General features: G+C 41.9%; 1 protein-coding gene across 2 annotated transcripts in view; it reads left to right on the top strand.

The window, feature by feature from the left end:
- The window catches only part of ca4a (carbonic anhydrase IV a), a 33256-nt gene extending 12877 nt beyond the window's left edge, over nt 1-20379 (top strand). The window contains exons 3-8 of one of the 2 annotated variants that reach the window (XM_059973198.1): nt 4116-4280; nt 8773-8918; nt 10746-10838; nt 12363-12429; nt 15880-16043; nt 16607-20379. In XM_059973198.1, coding sequence (XP_059829181.1) covers nt 4116-4280; nt 8773-8918; nt 10746-10838; nt 12363-12429; nt 15880-16043; nt 16607-16786 — 815 coding nt within the window. In that variant the 3' untranslated portion in view covers nt 16787-20379. The remainder of the gene's footprint in view (nt 1-4115; nt 4281-8772; nt 8919-10745; nt 10839-12362; nt 12430-15879; nt 16044-16606) is intronic. The other variant, XM_059973199.1, reaches the window with a different exon arrangement.
- Nucleotides 20380-21178: the final 799 nt, after the last annotated feature.

Here is a 21178-nt window from a genome sequence, read left to right as displayed (position 1 = left end):
GTCCTCTTGAAGGAAGTTCCATATGATTCAGATTAAAACAAAATTATGAAAAATTGTAGACAGCCACTGTAAGGACATCCGGATTGGATTAGAGAATCACTTTCCATGTGATTCTGATGCACTTTACCAACATCACTCATTGTACTGCTTTGATTTAGTTAATTGTGTAATTTCGATCCATGTCATCTAAATGCAATAATAATTTATGAATGAGGAAAACAGTCAAACCTTTATTCCATTCATAAAATGCCAAAGGGCCAGAGTTGGAAGAATAGTCATTGTTGAGTTTGAAGAGGTTAAACAAACAGGGAAAGAAAAGGACACAGATTGATTTAAACACAAGAACAGGATTTAAAAAAAATAATGTGCAATAAATAACTTAGGAATTTGTTAATATTTGGAGTACCAGAGCACATGCTTTGAGGGCCAGCAACCGGTGGAATAAAAAGAGAATATTATGACATAAGGGAGGGTCATGTTTATCTTTTTGTCCCTTGCTTTTCAATGCATAGACTGGCACCTTGTCATGGTGCAGCAGTTTGGAGGGCCCTTGATCGAAAGAAGAATATTCTGTGTTAACATAAAGAGAAAAGATAAATAGGAGGCACTCTTCAGACTGATTTATGCAGTGCCCAGAGCTCCAAGTCATTGTGATTTAGCTTTCAAGAGAATGGACCTTCCACTAAATATCCACAAAGAACAGTTCTCTATCCTTCCTGCACAACGTTGTCTCTTTCACTGAAAGTCCACGAGAAGGGACCAGAAAGTCCACAGATACATCAGGGACTTTTTGGAGACATTTAGATAGGCATACGTATGTGAGGAAAATGGGAGGATTTGGATGTTGTGAAGGGAGGAAGAGATTAGTTCAGTTGGCCATTTGTTTTAATTTGTTCAGCATAACATTGTGGGCTGAAGTGCCTTTTCCTTTACTGTACCGTTCCATGTTCTGTGTTCTATGCTCTAAGGTCTTGAAAACAATAGGGAACTTTTCATAACTCAAGGATCACCTCTTAGTGAACATGGGTACTGGTGAAATCACCCTTCACTGCCAAAATGAGAGCACAGCATTTGCCTTTCTGAAGGGAAATGCTCAAAGCTGAAGACCTCAAAATCAATTATTTGCTTACGAGACAAAGACTGCTTACAGTTCAAAGGTACTGGAGTTACCTCTAAGCTGTCTCCATAAAAACTTCCAAGTCCACTAGCAGGTTGTGCAAGCCAATGAAATATCTACTCCCAGATCAAACATCTTTAGCAACAAGCATTTAATTACTCTCATTCAGCTCTGGTGAGCCAGCAATATGGCTTGCATGTCCTTAAATCACACTCCCAAAACAGGTATACTATTTTGACTTTGTCAAGGCCATTATCAAGATGATGTGGGGAAGTGAAGCAAGGGTTCTCTCAAAATTTGTTTGGGTGTGTCAGGACACTGGAGCAGAGATCCAATCGCAGACCCAGCATTGTGCGCACAGTGATATTAATTGAGAAACAAATCCCGAGGTGCAAACAATGTTGGCGTCGAAGTTCAGGCAGAGATCAAAACATCCAGAGAAATCTAAAAACCAGAATCAGGAAACAGGCAGAGTCAATATTCAGATGGACAGAGTACAGATACGAATGCTAGAAAGCCTCAGGAAAATTCACTGGCACAATCTGGCAACAAACAGGTGAAAACACAGGACTAAAATACACTGAGCAATAGACAGAGAGGCAGATGATAGGTGGAGCACAATGAGTCAGAATTGGCAGCAATACAGGCAATATTGAGAAACAGGTGAGAGGCAGAGTACTCAGTAATACAGAGATTTGAGTAGAGCAGGAGCAGGGACAAGAGCACCTGGGGCATGAAAACAAATGAGCACATGGCAATACAAAACCACAGACTGACGGCTAGGGGGGGAAACACACAAAAAGACAAAGTTCAGCTGGAGGTACTGACAGGGAGCTGGTGGGGTGGGGGGGGGAATGTAATCTTAGGTTAAGATCACTCAAAATAGCGAAGGAACATTTGGGATGATACTGACAGTTTGGTCTCTTTGCTGGAAGGCAATGAGAAGTCAGTGAAAAAGAGACTGTACAGCATCTCTTCTTGCCCATATGCCAGTAGAACACAACAGCTCCCTCCTCATCAATGTAAGAATCTGCTTGTCCCACATTAGCCTCCTCACTCTAAACATCTCTAGCTATAACCCATAAAACTGAGTGCACTTAGTTCATTCTCAATAGAAAATGCAGAGTCTATTTTTAAATGGCTGAAATTGAGAGGTGCTGGTGTTTAGAAGAAATGGGTTGACCTTGTACATAAAGATGACATGAGACAAGACAAGACAAGAAATTTAGAAGGCAAATGGTACATTGGCCATTTGCTAGGGATTTTTAGCACAACAGCAAAGAAATGTCTTACTGAAAAACCTGTAGGTGGCTCCTCCTGGAATACCAGAGCAGAATCCATGAGCAACGAGGTCTAGTTGGAATGAAGTTAAAACTGCCTCGAGCACAATAACTTAAGTCTTTTTACTTTAACACTGGAACCAACTATTCTCGCTAGATGTCAGTTGTGTCTTGTTGGGCTCAGGTCAGGAGCTCTACAGTAAACAAAACACTGGAAAAAGACCCGCCCCCCCCCTTCCTGTGGTACCTGCTGGATCAATCAGTCAAACTGCTTCTCAGTTTGACTTAACATGCTGTTGTAACGCTGTCTACTTTCCAGTTTTCTCCCCAGTTTTGAAGTGTATAAATTAATTGTATGGAAACTGTAATACAGTTAGAAACATAGAAAACCTTCAGCACAATACAGACCCTTCAGCCCACAAAGTTGTGCTGAACATGTCCTTACCTTAGAAATGACCTAGGGTTACCTATAGCCCTCATAGTTGTATAGATGATATGCTGTTTTAAATTGCAATGTGTTAAATGGTTACAAATGTCTTTTCAAGTAAATATTCAGAGATAGATCTTGCCGTTTGATGGTGGTATTATTAGAAAACTGAATTTCACTGCTTGCAAGTTGTATACAAATGTCATCCATTATAACACATATATAAATATTTTGTCTTAATTCTGAAGTGTCAAAAATTGGAATGTATATCTTTCAGTAAAGGTAACCTTAAATATACCAGTCTGTTGTAAAAACCCAGTCACCTAGTTCACAGAGAGGAAGCTGCCATCTTTACTGAACTAGCTCATATTTGACTCCAGCCCTTGAACTGCAGTTATGTGTCAACTACGTCCATAGGCTGTCAAGTACGGCACCATGGTGGTGCAGCAGTCCTTGGGAATCCGGAGTTCAGAGTTCAGTTTCGGTGTGGTCTGTAAGGAGATTGTACGTTCTCCCCGTAATCGCATGGGTTTCCCCTGAATACTCTGGTTTCCTCCTACAGTCCAAAGGAGTACCAGTTACTAGGTTAATTGGTCATTGGAAATTGCCCTATGATTAGGCTTGTGTTAGACAGGTGGGCTGCTGGGCAACACGGCTCATTGGGCTGGGAGGGCCTGATCCACCCTGTGTCTCTAAATAAAGTGTCTGCTACATCGGGGACAGGAATAATAAATGATATCTGCATCCCATGAAGGAACTAAAACATTTCAATTACTGTTCTTGCCCTGATTTTGCAGTTAAAGCAGTAGTTGATACAGCAAGAGAAATGACAACTGTTCCTCTTGGTTGTAGGGTATAAGACCATAATATACAGGAGTAGAAATAGGCCATTTGGCCCATTGAGTCTCTTCTATTGTTCCTTCATGGCTGATCCATTTTCCCTCTCAACCCCAATATCCCGCCTTCTCCCCATCTCTCTTCCCAATCAAGAATATGTCTGCCTCTGCTTTAAATATTCCAATGACTTGGTCTCCAACGTTGACTGTGATACATGCTCTTCTATACCATTGCCATGGGATCTTCTACTTTTCTCTGAGCAGACAGATGGAAGGGACCCTTCTTCAACATTTCATCAATAGCTGACAACCTTTGGCAATACCTCCGTGTATGCCAGCCTGTTCTGAGTGTTCAATTCCCGAGGATGTCTTCAATGTATATGTGGCAATTGTTTTGCTAACATTCACAAGAAGTTTGCTTTTGCATGAAAAATGGATTGAATTATCTTTTTTAGGACCCAGTAATTGGCAGACTCAGTTCGAAACATGTGGAAAGAAGAAACAGTCTCCAATTAACATTGTAACCGGGAAAGCTAAGCTCAATTCTTCTTTGTGTCCCTTTAACTTTGAAGGCTATGATGATGATATGGAATGCACTATTAGAAATAATGGGCACTCAGGTAAGTTCTCTCTCCAAATTCATTCCATCTTACAGAAAGGATTTAAAGGAAGAGGTAAAAGTAGCAGCATATTTTTAATCCAGATGTTCATAGTCCAGAAGTATTTAGAATGCAGACACTTCCTACTCAACTCAAGCCAACCATGTGGAATATGCTTGCTTTGGGCTGGCTAAGTATAGGATAAAAACTCCTAGGACCTGGTTCAGACCAGTTTGAGCCAGAGCAGATCAGTGGTTTGCAGTTTGGTGCTGAGTATTTTGTCACTGTGCAGCTATGGTGGTCCTCTTTCTCCTGGGTGTATCCAACCAAGTATAAGGGGAAATAATGCTCCTGTGAAGGGCTGAGAGAAATGAGGAGGGTGGTTTGGCCTCTGTGAGCTTGAATGGAAGCAGGGAGAGGAAGAAAGTAAAGGATTCAAAGGATTGGCATTGGCTTAAAGTTTTAAAATTTGGGCAAATATGGGCTATGCAATGGCAACTGGAGTGAAATGGAGTCCTGGACAGGAACAGCTTGGAGATCATTTTACCTTTGGCAATGAAGGGGTTGGCTGAGCTTTAATTTTATTCCTGTGCAGCTGCTATTGCCTGTGAAAATCTGGTTTTCTACCAGGATTGATCAGAAGTTTCAGTGTCAGCTAGTTCTCAAATACAAACGTATTTGTTATTATCATTATCATGGTATTCGTTATCAGGTGCTGTGCTGCAACTTCTAATGATTTGTGTATCCATTTTTTTTTTGTTATCCACTCTATCTAGCCAACCCCAAAACAGTTCATTCTGAAAGACATTAAGAAAGAATCATTTGACACTGAGTAGGTTCATTGGGCTCTCTTGGTATAAAAGTTTAATTTACTGTTCTTGGTAAAATGGAAGAAAGCACGATAAACATTATGTTGTTGTGCTGTCTTTACGACAGTTATTTAGTTTATAATATTTTTGCTTAGTAATTCATTCGATAGTATTTTCTAGTTAGAATTAGAAGTGTTTAAAGTATATTCATTGCATGTAAAATATATCGGCATGCGATGACGTCACATCCGGTTTCGCCGCGTCTTGTGGGAAAATACCGGTTTGAAATTAGCGCGAGGGTGGGGGCTCACCACGAGGCACACCTGAGCAGAAGTTGTTTTGCAGGCATGAGAAATCACAGTGAGAGCAACGCTGTAAGTTAATAGATAATCGATATGTTGAACTAAGATGTTAATGCCGATCCTGTTAGAAGTAATGACGGTCGATAATGTTTATGCTTTCGTTAGTTAAAGAGTCGCGGATAGTTTGCATGGAAGTGTATTTAAAGTAGTCAATGGAGCAGGTAAACTCTCCCTGTATACTGCACCTTAGTGTAATGTAGTTATAGTCACCTTTGCAAGTATTTACACTTGAAATGTGATATTAAGGAAGGAACAAATACTGTATCAATCTTGTATTGTTTTATCAACAGTTTTCACCATATGTTAATGTGAAGAGTGAACAGTAAATGGTTAATCTTGCTGCGATCTGGTTTTTATTAACTGTGGTTTATCTCGACGTTAAATTCGGCGTTCGTGACACGCGAAGGAGAACGTTACAGTGAAAAAGCGACATTATCAGGTGTTTCAAGTGCTGCAATGTCAGCTCGATCCGGGATCAAGTCGACGCCGCCCAGCGACAAGGGCAGTAAACCGACATCAAGTAAGCCCACCCAGGCGTTATCAGGTGTTCCAAGTGCTACAATGTCAGCTCGATCCGGGATCAAGTCGATGGCGCCCAGCGACAAGGGCAGTAGAACGACATCAAGTAAGTCCACACAGGCAAGAGCCAAGGCAGAAGCCGCCAAGGTGCGACTGCGTTACGCCAAACAAGAAGCAGTTTTGAAAATGAAACAGGCCACCAGAGCAGTCGAAATCCAGAAAGAAAGGGCCGCCAGAGAAGCCGAAATCCAGAAAGAAAGGGCCGCCAGACAAAGAGAAGAGGCTGCCAGAGAAGCCGAAATCCAGAAAGAAAAGGCTGCCAGAGAAGCCGAAATCCAGAAAGAAAAGGCTGCCAGAGAAGCCGAAATCCAGAAAGAAAAGGCTGCCAGAGAAGCCGAAATCCAGAAAGAAAGGGCCGCCAGAGAAGCCGAAACTCAGTTGGAAATGGCAAAAATATCGACAGAGTTGCAAGTGCTGCAGCTAGAAAGAGAAGAAGAAGCTGCCATGGCGGAAGCAAAGTACATAGAAGAAGCTGAAGGGTCGCGTGATCTGACCGCAGTAAGATCTACTTTAGAAAGGACCAGACTGGAACGCACAAGCGACTATGTACAATCTCAAATAGACAGGCAGGCTTGTCTCCCCTCTCCATACGTATTCGATAACTTCCCCAGCTACGAGGAACCTCAGAGAGTCACGATTGCATCACATCCATACGAGGAAGGAAATTTACCCTCACGGCTCCGTGATGAAGTCAAGAATGAAAGAACCGACAACGCTCCTTCACCCCCACAACAGGACGGCGGGGAGGGAGAGGTTCACTCCAGGACAACAATTGTCAGCTCGAACTGTACAGAAGTTTGCAGTCAAACTCAGTCAAGCCATTCTTGTTCCAAGATCTGCCTCACTGAGGTGTACCCTAAAGAAGCACAACAAGACATTACCAAGCGTAAAGTAACCGACGAGACGCTAGGTCAGTCAGTTTTCATTCAAACCGAGCACGGAAACAAACTTGCACAATCAGCTCAAGATACCATTTCTTTAAAACCCAAAGACACCAAGGTCTTCAGAGATGAAGCAAATAATGGGATTGCCCCATTGCCTTTCAGAGAACCATGCCAGCGCTCACCAGATAACAAAGAGCAGGCAGTCAAACGGTTCACGTCCTTACGGAAAACCCAGAAAAGGAAACCTGAGATGCAGCAACGCACCCGATTGGCCCACGAGGTACTGTGCACCCTAATGGCAGAGGTCACAGCTATTATAAACGCACAATCATTCCTACCTGTGTCTTCTGACCCAAAAAACCCCTTTATACTTTCGCCATCAACGCTCCTTACGCAGAAGGCAGGAGCACCTCCTCCACCAGGAGACTTCTCAGACAAGGATTTATACACAAAGCAATGGAGACAAGTCCAGGCTCTGGCAAATCAGTTCTGGCCTCGCTGGAGACAAAAATATCTACCTTTGTTGCAACAGAGACAAAAGTGGACAGAACCCCGAAGGAATCTTCAAGTTGAAGACTTAGTCCTGCTCAGGGACAAGCAAATCGCCCGCAACAGCTGGCCAATGGCCAGAATCACTGCTACATTCCCTAGCGAGGATGGACATGTCAGGAAGATCGAATTGAAGACTACCGACCAAGGCGATGTGAAAATTTACCAAAGGCCAGTTACAGAAGTTATTCTACTTCTACCCAATGACTGATTAAGAGACTAAGTTTGTACTCTGCTCATTGTGACCTTACGAAGGTCAAGCGGGGAGTGTGCTGTCTTTACGACAGTTATTTAGTTTATAATATTTTTGCTTAGTAATTCATTCGATAGTATTTTCTAGTTGGAATTAGAAGTGTTTAAAGTATATTCATTGCATGTAAAATATATCGGCATGCGATGACGTCACATCCGGTTTCGCCGCGTCTTGTGGGAAAATACCGGTTTGAAATTAGCGCGAGGGTGGGGGCTCACCACGAGGCACACCTGAGCAGAAGTTGTTTTGCAGGCATGAGAAATCACAGTGAGAGCAACGCTGTAAGTTAATAGATAATCGATATGTTGAACTAAGATGTTAATGCCGATCCTGTTAGAAGTAATGACAGTCGATAATGTTTATGCTTTCGTTAGTTAAAGAGTCACGGATAGTTTGCATGGAAGTGTATTTAAAGTAGTCAATGGAGCAGGTAAACTCTCCCTGTATACTGCACCTCTTCGAATATTTTGTTTACTAATTAATCAAACAATGAATATCAGGGAATTGGACTTTGGGTTTTATTGTCATGTGTACAGTGAAAAGCTCGTCTTGCATTCCACTGTTGCAGAATGATTGATTGCAGCAGTACATTGAGGCAATACAAGGTAATATAATGTAAATGCAAAATAAAGTGTTCAGTAAAGAGAAAGTTGTACAGGTAGACAGTAAGGTGTAAAGTGGATTGTGAGGTCAAGACGCCATTTTATTGCATTAAGGACTGCTTATAGTCATATAACAGTGGGGCAGAAGCTGCCTTGATCTTGGTGGTACATGCTTTCAGGCTTTTGTATCTTCTGCCCAACGGGTGGAGATAGAACTGAGAGTGACTGGAGAGAGTTGGGTCTTTGATTATGCTGACTGCTTTATTGAGGAAATGTAAAATACAGTCAGAGTCCATGGAGTGAATCATGGTTTCCATGTTATGTTGAGACTGTGTGGAAGAAGGACTCTGGGGTTAAAAACAAGAGTCACATGTCCAGGACTTAAACAAAGATATGTCTTAGCAATTCTAACGGCCAGTGAGCTGTTACATGTGTATTTTCACTTTTTTTTTCCAATTTGTTTTCTTGTTTATAGTTCAGGTGGATTTAGCAGGAGACATCAGTATTAGTGGTGGAGGTCTTCCTGGCACATTCAAGGCGCTTCAGTTCCACTATCACTGGGGAACGACAACTCTCCCTGGGTCAGAACATACTATAAATAGGCTGCAGTACCCCATGGAGGTAAGACAAGTACATGTTCAAAGTTCAAGAGTAATATTTTTATTTGTGGAAACAAGGTCTTGAATCCGTCCAGTTCCTCTGCTTGGGAAAGTGTTTTGTTTTGCCCGAAACATTTGCTCGTTGCATCTTGTGTGGACATTTCCAGAGAATAGCTGTAGCTGAAATCATTCTGCATTTACTCCAACTGTTAGCCATCTAGTCAGTTTGTTATGTTGGAATGCAACAGAATCTGGGTAGAACCGTAAGACATAGGAGCAGAATTAGGCCATTTGACCCATTGAGTCTGCTCTGCCATTCAATCATGGCTGATCCTTTTCTCCCCTGACAAAGCTCTGCCTGTGGTGGTAACTTATTCATTTCATATGGGAGCCCTAGATCCCACACCACCAGGTTCAGGAACAGTTTTTCACCCTGCAACACTGGCTTCTGAGCCAGTGTGAATAATTTCACTCACCTCGCCACTGAACTGATCGCTGAACACAACCTATCAAATCACTTTCAAGGACTCTACAACTCATGTTCTCAATATTATTTATTTAGTTTTGTTACTTGCACAGTTTGTCTTCATTTGCACATTGGTTTCTTGTCAGTCCTTTCTGTGCAGTTTTTCATTGATTCTATTGTATTTTTTTGTTCTACTGTGAATCTCGGCAAGTAAGCGAACCTCAGGGTGGTATATGGTGACATCAAAGGTTCAAAGGTCAAGTTTAATGTCAGAGAAATGTATACAGTATACATCCTGAAATGCTTTTTCTTCGCAAAACATCCACAAAAACAGAGAAGTGCGCCAAAGAATGAACGACAGTTAAACGTGAGAACCCCGAAGCTCCCCCCTCCCCCCCCCACCAGCTTCCCCCTCCCGCCGTAAGCGGCAGCAAGCAACAATCCCCCTCCCCCCACCGGCAAAAAAAGCAAGCATCGGTACCAGCACCGAGCCCAACCGTGAGCTAAGCAATAGCAAAGACAGAGACCAAAGTTACCCCAAAGACTTTGCATTCCATCCGACATTCGATAACCCACAGGTTCTCTCTCTCCCCGGCAAGAGAAAGGGTGGTGTCCCCATTTTCACAGCCCGCGGGAGACATTAACAACAATCTTTGATAATTTACTTTGAACTTTAAATTGCTTCAGGCTAGCTTCATATTCAGATTTGGTATTGGGCAGTAAAATGTACCTGTACACTTGATTCAGGGCAGAGGAGTGACCACTTTTCCCAGCTGAGGGAAGGTCTGTTTTTCACGCGCTATAATCCATTAAGGACTAATTTTTGCAACCCAATGTATCCTCAGCTAAGGCATGAGACTGCAGATGCTGAAATCTGGAGCGTAAAAAGATCCACACAATCTGCAGGAGGAAGTCAGCAAGGCGAGCAGCCTTTGTTGGGGTGGGGCGGTGTGGGTGGGTGTGGGAGGAATTGTTGACATTTCAGGTTGAGACCCTGCGTTAGGACAGAGAGTGGAAAGGGCGACTAGTATGAAAAGGAGGGGGCGTTGAGACGGGGCAGTAGGTGTTCACTGAAGGGAGGTGGTAACAGGCAAGAGGAAAAGGGCAGATGGAGACAGATAGCGTGGGGGGGGGGGTGGGAAGATGGGCTTGGTGGGAATGGGATAGTGAAGTTAGAGTAGGAGCCCGGAGGGGTAATAAATCGAGATGCAAGGGTTGTATGCGCTGGAAGCTGATAAATAAGGAAAAATTTAAGAGAGAGAAAGGCACTAGACATTAGTAATGCAGTGATTTAGATGTCATCCTGCTCCTAGTTTTTAAGAATTATAATTCTTGCGCAGCATTCAGTGTAATTTACTATCTTCATGATTGTGTCTTTTACAGTTACATATAGTCCACATGAATGTAAAGTACCTGTCGCCGCAAGAAGCTTTAAAACATTCAGATGGTCTGGCTGTGCTGGGATTTATGATTATTGTGAGTATTGACCACATGGCTGGGCTGGCACATGGCTTTTCAGCCAGTTATCACCGATAATAGCTGATTTAAAAATCTTCCACCATGACAGCATGTTCAAGCTTTGAGAAATAAGAATGTAATGAGTAGCCCATTTAGTCTCTCCACCCTTCTTTGTCTCTGAGGAAGGTTATGTCTGATTCTTGTTTCTCTTCTATCCCAAATTCCTTTGAGATGAGCCTTAAGGCTTGCCATATATCCAAAGCTCTCTAGAGTTCTAGAAATTACAAAATTCTGAGTAAGGAATTTTCTCCTCACCTTGGTACTAATTGGCTAGAACTTTGTGCTGAGACTATGCTCATTAAACTTAACTCATGAAAGGACATCCCTTTGCATCTACCATATCAGTGCTGCTCAGAATACTATATCTTAATGAGGTAACTTTTTATTCTTCTAAATTTCAGGAGTAATAGGGCAAACCTGATTGAATCATTCTTTATGACAGACTCAAAGTCAACAAAACATAACCCTGAGCCTTCTATGGAGAGTAGTTGCGTTTTATTTGGTTTCAGCTGTAACCCATTCATTCTCAATCAGATGTGATTTTCTACTAATTAATACAGTCTCCACCCATGTGGAATGGAAAATATGCTCTAAAAGTGTGGGGTTCACAGTGACTTTCCTCCCAAGAATTTATTGACTGTGAGAGATAATATTTGACTCAATGGAGGGAAGTTTTAACAGTTAGGAAACTCATCAGTGATCGAGATAAATGGGGGGAGACAAAGGGGTACTGCCAGGTCTTTGTGGGGAGTTGGTTTGGTAATAAGATTGACAATTTCTGATTAACCTCCACGTTTACAGAGGAAGGACTGGTTCTTCAAACTCAACTCCTTACCTAAGGTGAGAGAAGCTGTGGGAAGGAGTTAAGAACCTTTACAGTATTTACTTAAAAATAGAAATGAGCACCCCCCCCCCAATTCTCACAGGCCCTCCTCCTTACTAAAAACCTCTAAATCAAACCCAAACCCTATCCCATTTCATCAAAGTTGTGGATTGGATTCATCTGGCGAAGCTGTTTGTTATACAGAGTTGATGAAAGTCCAAAACTTCAAATAGGTTTTTGAAGGGCTAGGTGGGTCTGTAATGGTCTTGAGACTTACTTAGAATTGAAGCTTCCAGATTCCCGGTTGGAATTCTGCTCCATAGCATATATGGTATTCGTGCACCATCAGCTCCACTCCCTGATATCCAATTAACTGATTCTGAACCAATGGAAATCAAGCCCCTGGTGGCACCAGTTTGTTCACATTGAAAACTCACAATTAAGCCCAAATGTGACTGTGCTGATATCTGGGGCTTACGGCAGGATGTTAGTGGCTAGTGGCCCTCATCTGGCTCAGGAAGATTAATATCAATCTTTGTTACTTTTACCAACACTGAGATCAAGCAAAGGATTCCACTCACCTGCTGAGATGGTCAGGCTTCTTGTCTTTGAATTTTAAACACGTGCTATCTAGTTTCTATTGATCATTTTTTTTTCAGGAGTCAGCAGAAGCTAGTGATGGAAGCAAAGATGTGATCGAAGCTCTGAACAACGTGCAACATAATGGTAAATCTTAATAACAATTGTGTAACTTTCTGGTAATCTCTCCCTCTAATAGTATCTCTTGATCTCTCCACATTTTGTTTTGCTTCAGCCTCTATTCCCTTTCAACAATCTAGTTGCTCCTGGTCTGTGGCGAGTCTGATAATTCCTTTAATTCTCCTTATCATGCCTCTGCTTATGCACACCACCACCTCACCAGCTAGGCCATGCTCCCTTCTCATTCCTGAGTAGCAGGAGCCTTGGGTGCCACACCACTGGGTTCAGGACAGGTATTACCCCTCAACCATCGAGCTCCTGAACCAGAGAGGATAACTTCATTCACCCCAACACTGAACTGATTCCACAACCTATGGATTCACTTTCAAGGACTCGACAACACATGCTTTCAGTATAACTTACTATTTATTTTTATTGTTATTTTCTGTTTGTATTTTTGCTTTCTCATAATGAAGGGCAGCACTCAGACAGATGGAAAAGGTTCACTTGGTGGCCTGAGGGAATCAGGATTACTTCTCTCATTGCTGGAATGATACTTGTTTCCTTCATAAAGAAATATTCACATTCCCTTAACTGGAAGGATTCCTGAATTTCAGTAAACTATCATTATACATATTCAAAGTTTCTGGCACTATACCTTACCCCCACCAACTAAAAGCAGGTGTATTTTGAGATTTCTACAGTTATAAAATCAATTTTTTTGGGGGTTGAAAACTACTGTCATAGGAATTTGAATTATCCAGCATCACATCATATGTTAGAAGAATACGTACACGACGCTGGAAGAACTCAGCAGGTCAGGCAGCATCCGTGAGAAAAGAGTAGCCAACGTTTCGGGCCGAGACCCTTCATCAGGAATGGGGGGGAAGAGAGGGCCAAAGCCTAGTAATAGAGATGGGGAAGGGGGGGCTAGAGGAGAACCAATCAGAGGAAGGATAAAGGGGGGAGGGGATAAGCATGAAAGAACTGTAGAGATAAAGGAGCAGAAAGTTGAAAGGGGAGAGAGGCAGAGAGGGACCTGGGATAGGGGAAGGGGAAGGGGGAGGGGGGGAATTACCAAAAATTGGAGAATTCAATGTTCATACCACCAGGCTGGAGGCTACCCAGATGGTAGATGAGGTGCTGCTCCTCCAACCTGAGTTTGGCCTCATCATGGCAGTAGAGGAGGCCATGTATGGACATATCGAGATGGAATGAGAGGCAGAGTTGAAGTGCGTGGCAACCGGGAGATCCTGTCTGTTGTGACGGACAGAGCGGAGGTGCTCAACGAAGCAGTCCCCCAATCTGCGTCGGGTCTCGCCGATGTAGAGGAGGCCACACCAGGAGTACCGGCTGCAATAGACAACTCCAGCAGATTCACAGGTGAAGTGTTGCCTCACCTGGAAGGACTGTCTGGGGCCCAGAATGGTGGTAAGAGGGGAGGTGTGGGGACAGGTGTAGCATTTGCACTTACAAGGATAAGTGCTGGGTGGGAGTCCTGTGGGGAGAGACTTGTGGACCAGGTAGTTGCGGAGGGAACGATCCCTGCGAAAAGCTGAGAGGGGTAGAGAGGGAAAGGTGTGCTTGGTGGTGGGGTCCTGTTGAAGGTGGCGGAAGTTGCGAAGGATAATGTGTTGGATCCGGAGGCTGGTGGGGTGGTAGGTGAGGACAAGGGGAACCCTTGTTGTGGTGATGGAAGGGTGGGTTAAGGGCTGAAGTGTGGAAGGTGGAGGAGATGCCAGTGAAGGCATCTTTGATGACGCCAGAAGGGAAACCACGATCCTGAAAGAAAGAGGACATTTGAGAAGTCCTGGAACAGAAAGCCTCATCCTGGGAGCAGATGCGGCGGAGACGGAGGAACTGGGAATAGGGAATGGCATTTTTGCATTGGGCAGGGTGGGAAGAGGTATAGTCAAGATAGTTATGGGAGTCAGTGGGTTTGTAGAAGATGTCCGTGGATAGTCTGTCTCCGGAGATGGAGACTGGGAGATCAAGAAAGGGGAGAGAAGTGTCCGAGATTGACCAAGTGAATTTAAGGGCTGGGTGAAAGTTAGAAGCAAAGTTGATGAAATTGACGAGCTCAGCATGGGTGCAGGAAGCAGCACCAATGTAGTCGTCAATGTAGCGGAGGAAAAGTTGGGGAGTGGTGCCAGTATAGATTTGGAGCATAGACTGTTCCACATAACCCACAAAGAGGCAGGCATAGCTGGGGCCCTTGCAAGTGCCCATGGCTACACCCTTGATCTGGAGAAAGTGGGAAGAACCAAAGGAGAAGTTACTGAGAGAACAAGCTCCGCCAACCGGAGAAGTGTGGTGGTGCTGGGGAACTGGTGGGGTCTGTTATCCAAGAAGTAACGGAGGGCTTTGAGGCCTTCTTGAAGTGGGATGGAGGTGCATAAGGATTGAACATCCATGGTAAAAATGAAGTGGTCCCTCCCCACAGAACTCCCACCCAGCACTTATCCCTGTAAGCACAAATGCTACACCTGTCCCCACACCTCCTCCCTTAACACCATTCCGGGCCCCAGACAGTCCTTCCAGGTGAGGCAACACTTCACCTGCGAGTCTGCTGGAGTCGTCTATTGCATCCGGTGCTCCCGGTGTAGCCTCCTCTACATCAGCGAGACCCGACGCAGATTGGGGGACCGCTTCATCGAGCACCTCCGCTCCGTCCGCCACAACAGACAGGATCTCCCGGTCGCCAACTCTGCCTCTCGTTCCCATCTAGATATGTCCATACATGGCCTCCTCTACTGCCATGATGAGGCTAAACTCAGGTTGGAGGAGCAACACCTCATTTACCATCTGGGTAGCCTCCAGCCTGGTGTAATGAATGTTGAATTCCCCAATTTCTGGTAATTCCCTCCCCCTCCCCCTCCCCCTTCCCCTTCCCTATCCTAGGTCCCTCTCTGCCTCTCTCCCCTTTCAACTTTCTGCTCCTTTATCCCTACAGTTCTTTCATGCTTATCCCCTCCCCCCTTTATCTTTCCTCTGATTGGTTTTCCAACTGGCGCCTCTAGCCCTACCCCTTCCCCTATCTCTATTACTGGGTTTCTGCCCTCTCTTCCCCCCTCCCCCCATTCCTGATGAAGGGTCTCGGCCCGAAACATTGGCTACTCTTTTCTCACGGATGCTGCCTGACCTGCTGAGTTCTTCCAGTGTCGTGTACATATTCTTTGATCCACAGCGTCTGCAATTGTACTTTTGTATTTTTGAGTATCACATCATATGTTCCCTTCTGTTTAAGTTAGAGTCCAGCACACACAATTAATACATCCATGGAGTCTTTAGAACTCCTGTTTTAAGCAATTGATGGTATAAGCAAATTCATGGCTCGTTGAAACAGTGAATAAAATAATTCATCTTGTTTGAAATTTACGTTCTAACTTTTATATTGGACAGTGTAAAACTGAAAATCATTGATAAGTTGTTTTGATATCATTATAGTAGCCCTTTTCGTTCTCTGCTACCTTTTAGGCACTACATTCAAGCTGAAACGATTTTCATTGAAAAATATGATTCCCGATCAAGAAAAGCTTAAAAAATATTACCGTTATCAAGGCTCATTAACGACTCCACCTTGTAGTGAAGCAGTGATTTGGACGATGTTTGCAGAACCCATTCAGTGGAGCAATGATCAGGTATAGCTTGTGCATGAGGCATCTGCATCTTAATTGGACTATCCCTTGTTTTTAAATGGTGACACCTGGCTCTAGATTCTCCCACGAGAAGAAACATCCTCTGTACATCCACCATGTCAAAGTATCTAGTATGAATTAATCAAGTCACCTCTATTCTAAACCTCAGCAGACATATGCCTGGGAGAAATGGGATTGCGATGTGAGTTGATGGTGAATGACATCCTGCCATGTTCTCAGAGTCTAGATTTTTGGGTCAGCTAATTTCCTCTGCCATTGAATATGGCCATTCAATCCAATATCATTTTTGTTGCAGAGGAAATTGATCTCACTATTTCTAAGGCTGGTAAATTTGCTTTTGTTTTGTAGCTGTGGATTGCACATTGCAATGTCCATTTCTTATCCACCTTAACACTGTTCAGTGTGGATTATGCCATTCAATAACGCATGGTTTGTTGAGCTTTCCATTTTTGGAGTGAAAATTTCATGAAAAAATGATATACTGGATTTAAAAAAAAACTACTACTTGAAAACTTAACATGATATTATCTTTATTTTATTTTCAGATCAATGCATTTCCTGAAAAAATCTTCTTCAATGGCTCTGAATACATGGTTAAAAACTTCAGGACGGTTCAAAACCCAAATGGTCGCATGGTCTATGTTTCAAATTCAGCTGTTGGGTCCTTTCATGTTGCGCTGCTGTGGTCTGTACCTGTGGTCTGGGCATCTGTATTATTAAACTGACTAACTTAAAGATTCGATTCATATGGAGTTTCCTCTCCTGCCTCATGGATTTAGAAGGAAATCCCAGTAACCAAATTTAACAAACTCCACAGATTAACCCCAAGCAACATTTACCTTGCTGTTAGAAGGTTCCCTAAGGGAAAATGAGTAAGATGGTCTATCCTCTTGTCATTTTACCTCTACCAGCACAGTTCCATGATAGGAGGTACTCATAGACTTGCTTATTATTTTCAGAGAGTGTGCAGGGTGGTATATTGGGGGCTGTTTAATCAAAAAACCTTGTTAAAACATGTTTGACTTCAATCAACTGATGCCTTTCTAAGCCAGGCAAAACAAGAAGGCACTTTAAGTTGTGATAAGTTAAATACTTGCAAAAGTAAGTAAAACAAAGCATTTGAACACCTACTGTACGTTTTACTTCTTCGAAGTCTGTAAAAGAGGAGCCGGTGATTTTGTTCAGTTTCAGAAATAGCAACTGTTTGTACAATTGTCACAAGTCGCTTTCACCCTTTCATTGATGAAGCTAGTACAGCTTCATAAGGGAAGACATTGAAAGTAATGAGGGCTATGGATTGTGGGACGGTGGTAGTGAAGAAGGTTTTTTTAACTGTTTCGGAAAGATGTTAGGGTGACTTTAATTCAGGAAGTGGCAAAGTTTGACCCTGGGGAAAACTAAAAAGAGTTATGTCAATTGTATGGAGACCAGAAAGTCTGAGATTGAGTAATAGAGTGGAGGAGAGTAACTTTCTCCTGTATGCGCTGATCCGGAATATAGTAGTCGGAAGCAGAGGGTACTACTTATATACTTGAAAAGATAAAAATATTCAGGGCGATAAGGATCAAGGCTAACTGGAGATTTAGTTCAAAGATCCAATGCGTTCAAAATGGCTTCCTTCCATGCTGAAAGATTCCACTAGTTCAGGTCAGAATTCTTAAGAAATTTGGAAATGCAAGAGTGCAGAACCTGGAATTTGGAGCAAAGCAGGTAAGGTAACTGGAAGAATTCAGTGGACTGAGCAACATAGGTGTGAGCACAGAGGCTGTAGTTCTGTACCTGGTCTAAGATTGCTGAGGAAAGATGGCCAGAGTATAGAAGTAAGAGCAAGAGTAGAGGCAGAGGCTGGTACTTGATGGGTGGACACAGATAAGGGAGGATTTGTAGGTACACAGAACCATATAGGAGAGGGGAGAGGACAGCACAGGAGTCAAGGGAGAAGAAACCCTGTTGAATAGGTTTGTGGGTGATGGGGCAGATGGAACCTATCCACCAGGGTTTCTTCTCGATTGGTTCACCTTCGTTATTCTCTCCCCGTCTCTTACCTGGTTCCATCCATTACGTCTTGGTGCTCCCTTCCTCCTCCCCATCCAGTTTCATCTGCCTAATTGTCCTCCACCAATTGCCCACCCAGCTTTGCCTCGCCCCTTGCTCTTGCTCCTTTATACTGGCTCTCTTCCATTAAAACTCTCATTCTGGAAATATCGAGCATCCCTTTGCCTTTACAACTGATGCAAAACCCGCTCAGTTCTCCCAGCAGTTTAGTTATTTTATTTCCAAGGAATTTTTCTGGAAAACTGAGACTAAACTCTTTGTGGGGTTCTGAAGGGCCAGTGTGATTACTCTTTGCCAAAACAAAAAAATCTTGAGTGATTCTATAATATTCTCACTTGATTTTTCTCACTTGATTTTACTCAGTAGGAAATCTTCTGCTGCATCCCCACTCAGAGCTGAACTAAAATTCAAGCCAGAATCTGCCATTGACATTAGACATGCATTCAAAACTGATCCTTATGAAGGAGACTACTGGCTTGAGAAAGTCAGACCCATATAAGTTTGAAACTGATTACAATATATTGAGATGGAATTGGCTATGTTGGGTTTTTTCAATCTCATTAAATCATAAGTAGATTAATTTTAAAATTCAAAGCACTAATATAATAAATATATTTTAGAAATGCCTGCCTTAAGTTTCCTTCTAAAATAGATTTTTGTTTCTGGAATTGCTTCACTTTGCTAAATGTTTTAATGTGATAGATTAATTTTGTTTTTAATGGAATTGGTGGTAAGTTTTTCATAGTGGGCATCAGGTATAGACTTGGAACTGAAGAAATTCAAACTGAACAAATTGGAATTGCTTTAATTTTTCATCTATTTTTCTACTCTCGAAACTACTGTTTAAGAACTGACGGTTAACCAATAACACGTGTAATTAAAAATGTATCCAGTTTAAATTTTGTCAGCATTAACTTTAAATAAAAATGTAACTGCACTGGTGAGAAGTATTGTCAGTAGAGGTGTCCCAAAAATGTATCATTACACCAGCAATTACCCTTTTGGAAAACTATTCCATTCTTCAATCATGTTTAATGCAATTCTTCCAACTAAGACAAATTCATTTGTAACCTTAATAATAGAGTCTGTAAAAGAGGAAATAAAATTTTATACTAGAAATGATTTCTTCCACTTATTTAAAAATAATTAGAAATATTTGTTCACATAACCTTTTGAAAATGTTGTAGGCTGTCACTTGTAGGCTTGTTAAATGTGCGGTCTCCCATTGTTGACTGATACATGATATTTTTTCTTGAACAGTCATTTTCATTGTTTTAGCCCAGAACGACGCGGTATTTTTTGTTGGTAAAATCAGAGAGGAAGTCTTTTACATGACCCAGGTCATGTTTAACTCTGTACAGCCTTTGTACTCACACCAGGATCTGAGTTTGAATTTCGAGAAATGTTCTGAGTGACTAACAGGATTGTCTCTGGATATTGTTTGTTCACCAGTGCTGAGATACTTTACCTCATTGCAGTTACTGATTGAACATCATTTATAAAGTTCTGAGAACCATGAGCAATGAGATTTGGCAGGGAATAATCTTCAAAATAGAAGAGAAATGATACTGGTCTATAGTAAGCAGGTAGATGAGTTAATAGCAGTTGTATTGCGTTTAGTTAGTACTGTCCTCATTAAGTTCAAAATTCTTTAATGTGAAAGAGGTTGGCCTGTAATATATATGCCTATGTATTTATCCTTTGTGCTCAGGAAACTGGCTTTCCTGAAATATATAATGCTTGCATATAACATATACATTGACTTGTGTGATAATAATTGGCAATTTAGTTAATTTCAAGCACAGAGGTTCTCTGAATGTAGATACAGAAGGAATTTCTTTTCATGCGGTATAGAATGATACAATTTCAATTGTACCGGAATCACGTCAAGAATAGAAGAACATTGTTGACAAAAAAAGTTATGGGCTCAAGTAAGAAGGAAAAAATAATCCATCCAGTTCTGTTCTTGTCTGGCGAGAGTGGCTGAGTCCAAAGCAGTTGATTTTTTTCCCCATGTGCTTTCTGTCTAAGTGTACTGTTGCAAACTAACACCAGAACAACACCTTTCTGAACAAGTATAGTTGATTTCCTTTTTTTTTACCTGTATTGGAGCAATATATTTTTGTTAGAAATTAATGTTTGAATAAGAATTATAAAATAGTCAATGTTTTCAAATTGTACTGTATATTACTGGGAAGTTATGGCAAATAAATGTGGATCCTGTATAAACTGTATGCAATAAAGAACTCCTGTAATATTTCTGTAGCTTTTGAACTTGTACAAAAGTGTAAATAAATTTTTATAACTACTTGTAATGTGGTTGATGGAGTGAATGCTTCTCAAAGTGGTGTAAGAAATGTATGACTTATTGATATGTAAATTGAAAACTATTGTAAAAATGTAAAACTTTCAGAACTCAAGTAACTTAAGTTTGTTTTGACATTTTCCTTTTAAAACAGTCTGTATCTAAGTAATAACTAAACTATTTATTTAATTTACATGGAACAGACTACATCGCAGAGCTTCTTGGCTGGTTGGAATGACACATTTTTTGGAACATGATGAGCATTCCAGATCCTAACATAACTTTTCATTTAAAATTGGAGAAACTGCTGGGCTTTCTACCTTATAAGCTGCCAATAATGAATATGTGTGAATTATGTATTTTGTATCAAAGCCATAAAACACAGGAACAGAATTATCCCATTTGACCCATCGAGTCTGCTCCGCCATTACATCATGGCTGATTAACTATCCCTCTGAACCACATAATTTTTGACATCCTTACTAATCAAGATTCACTCAACCTTTGCTTAAATATACCCAATGACTTGGTCCCCATAACTGTCTGTGACAACAAATTATGTTTTGTAACCTCAGAAATTAGTTGAAAGGAAAACTTAGGAGCTTGGGAAATGCGTGTCTACTTTGTTTACTTTAGTGAGGCTTATATATGATGTGGTGGTGTAATGACGTATGCCATTCACATACTTTTACATATAACCTGTAATTAATTATCTAAACAACAGAGTGCTTGCTCAAAGAGTAAGTCTACAATATTA

Source organism: Hypanus sabinus, chromosome 6, assembly GCF_030144855.1.
Source record: "Hypanus sabinus isolate sHypSab1 chromosome 6, sHypSab1.hap1, whole genome shotgun sequence".
Lineage (NCBI taxonomy): Eukaryota > Metazoa > Chordata > Chondrichthyes > Myliobatiformes > Dasyatidae > Hypanus > Hypanus sabinus.
Note: the sequence above shows the minus strand (reverse complement) of the source record. Positions and strands in the feature narration are given on the sequence as shown.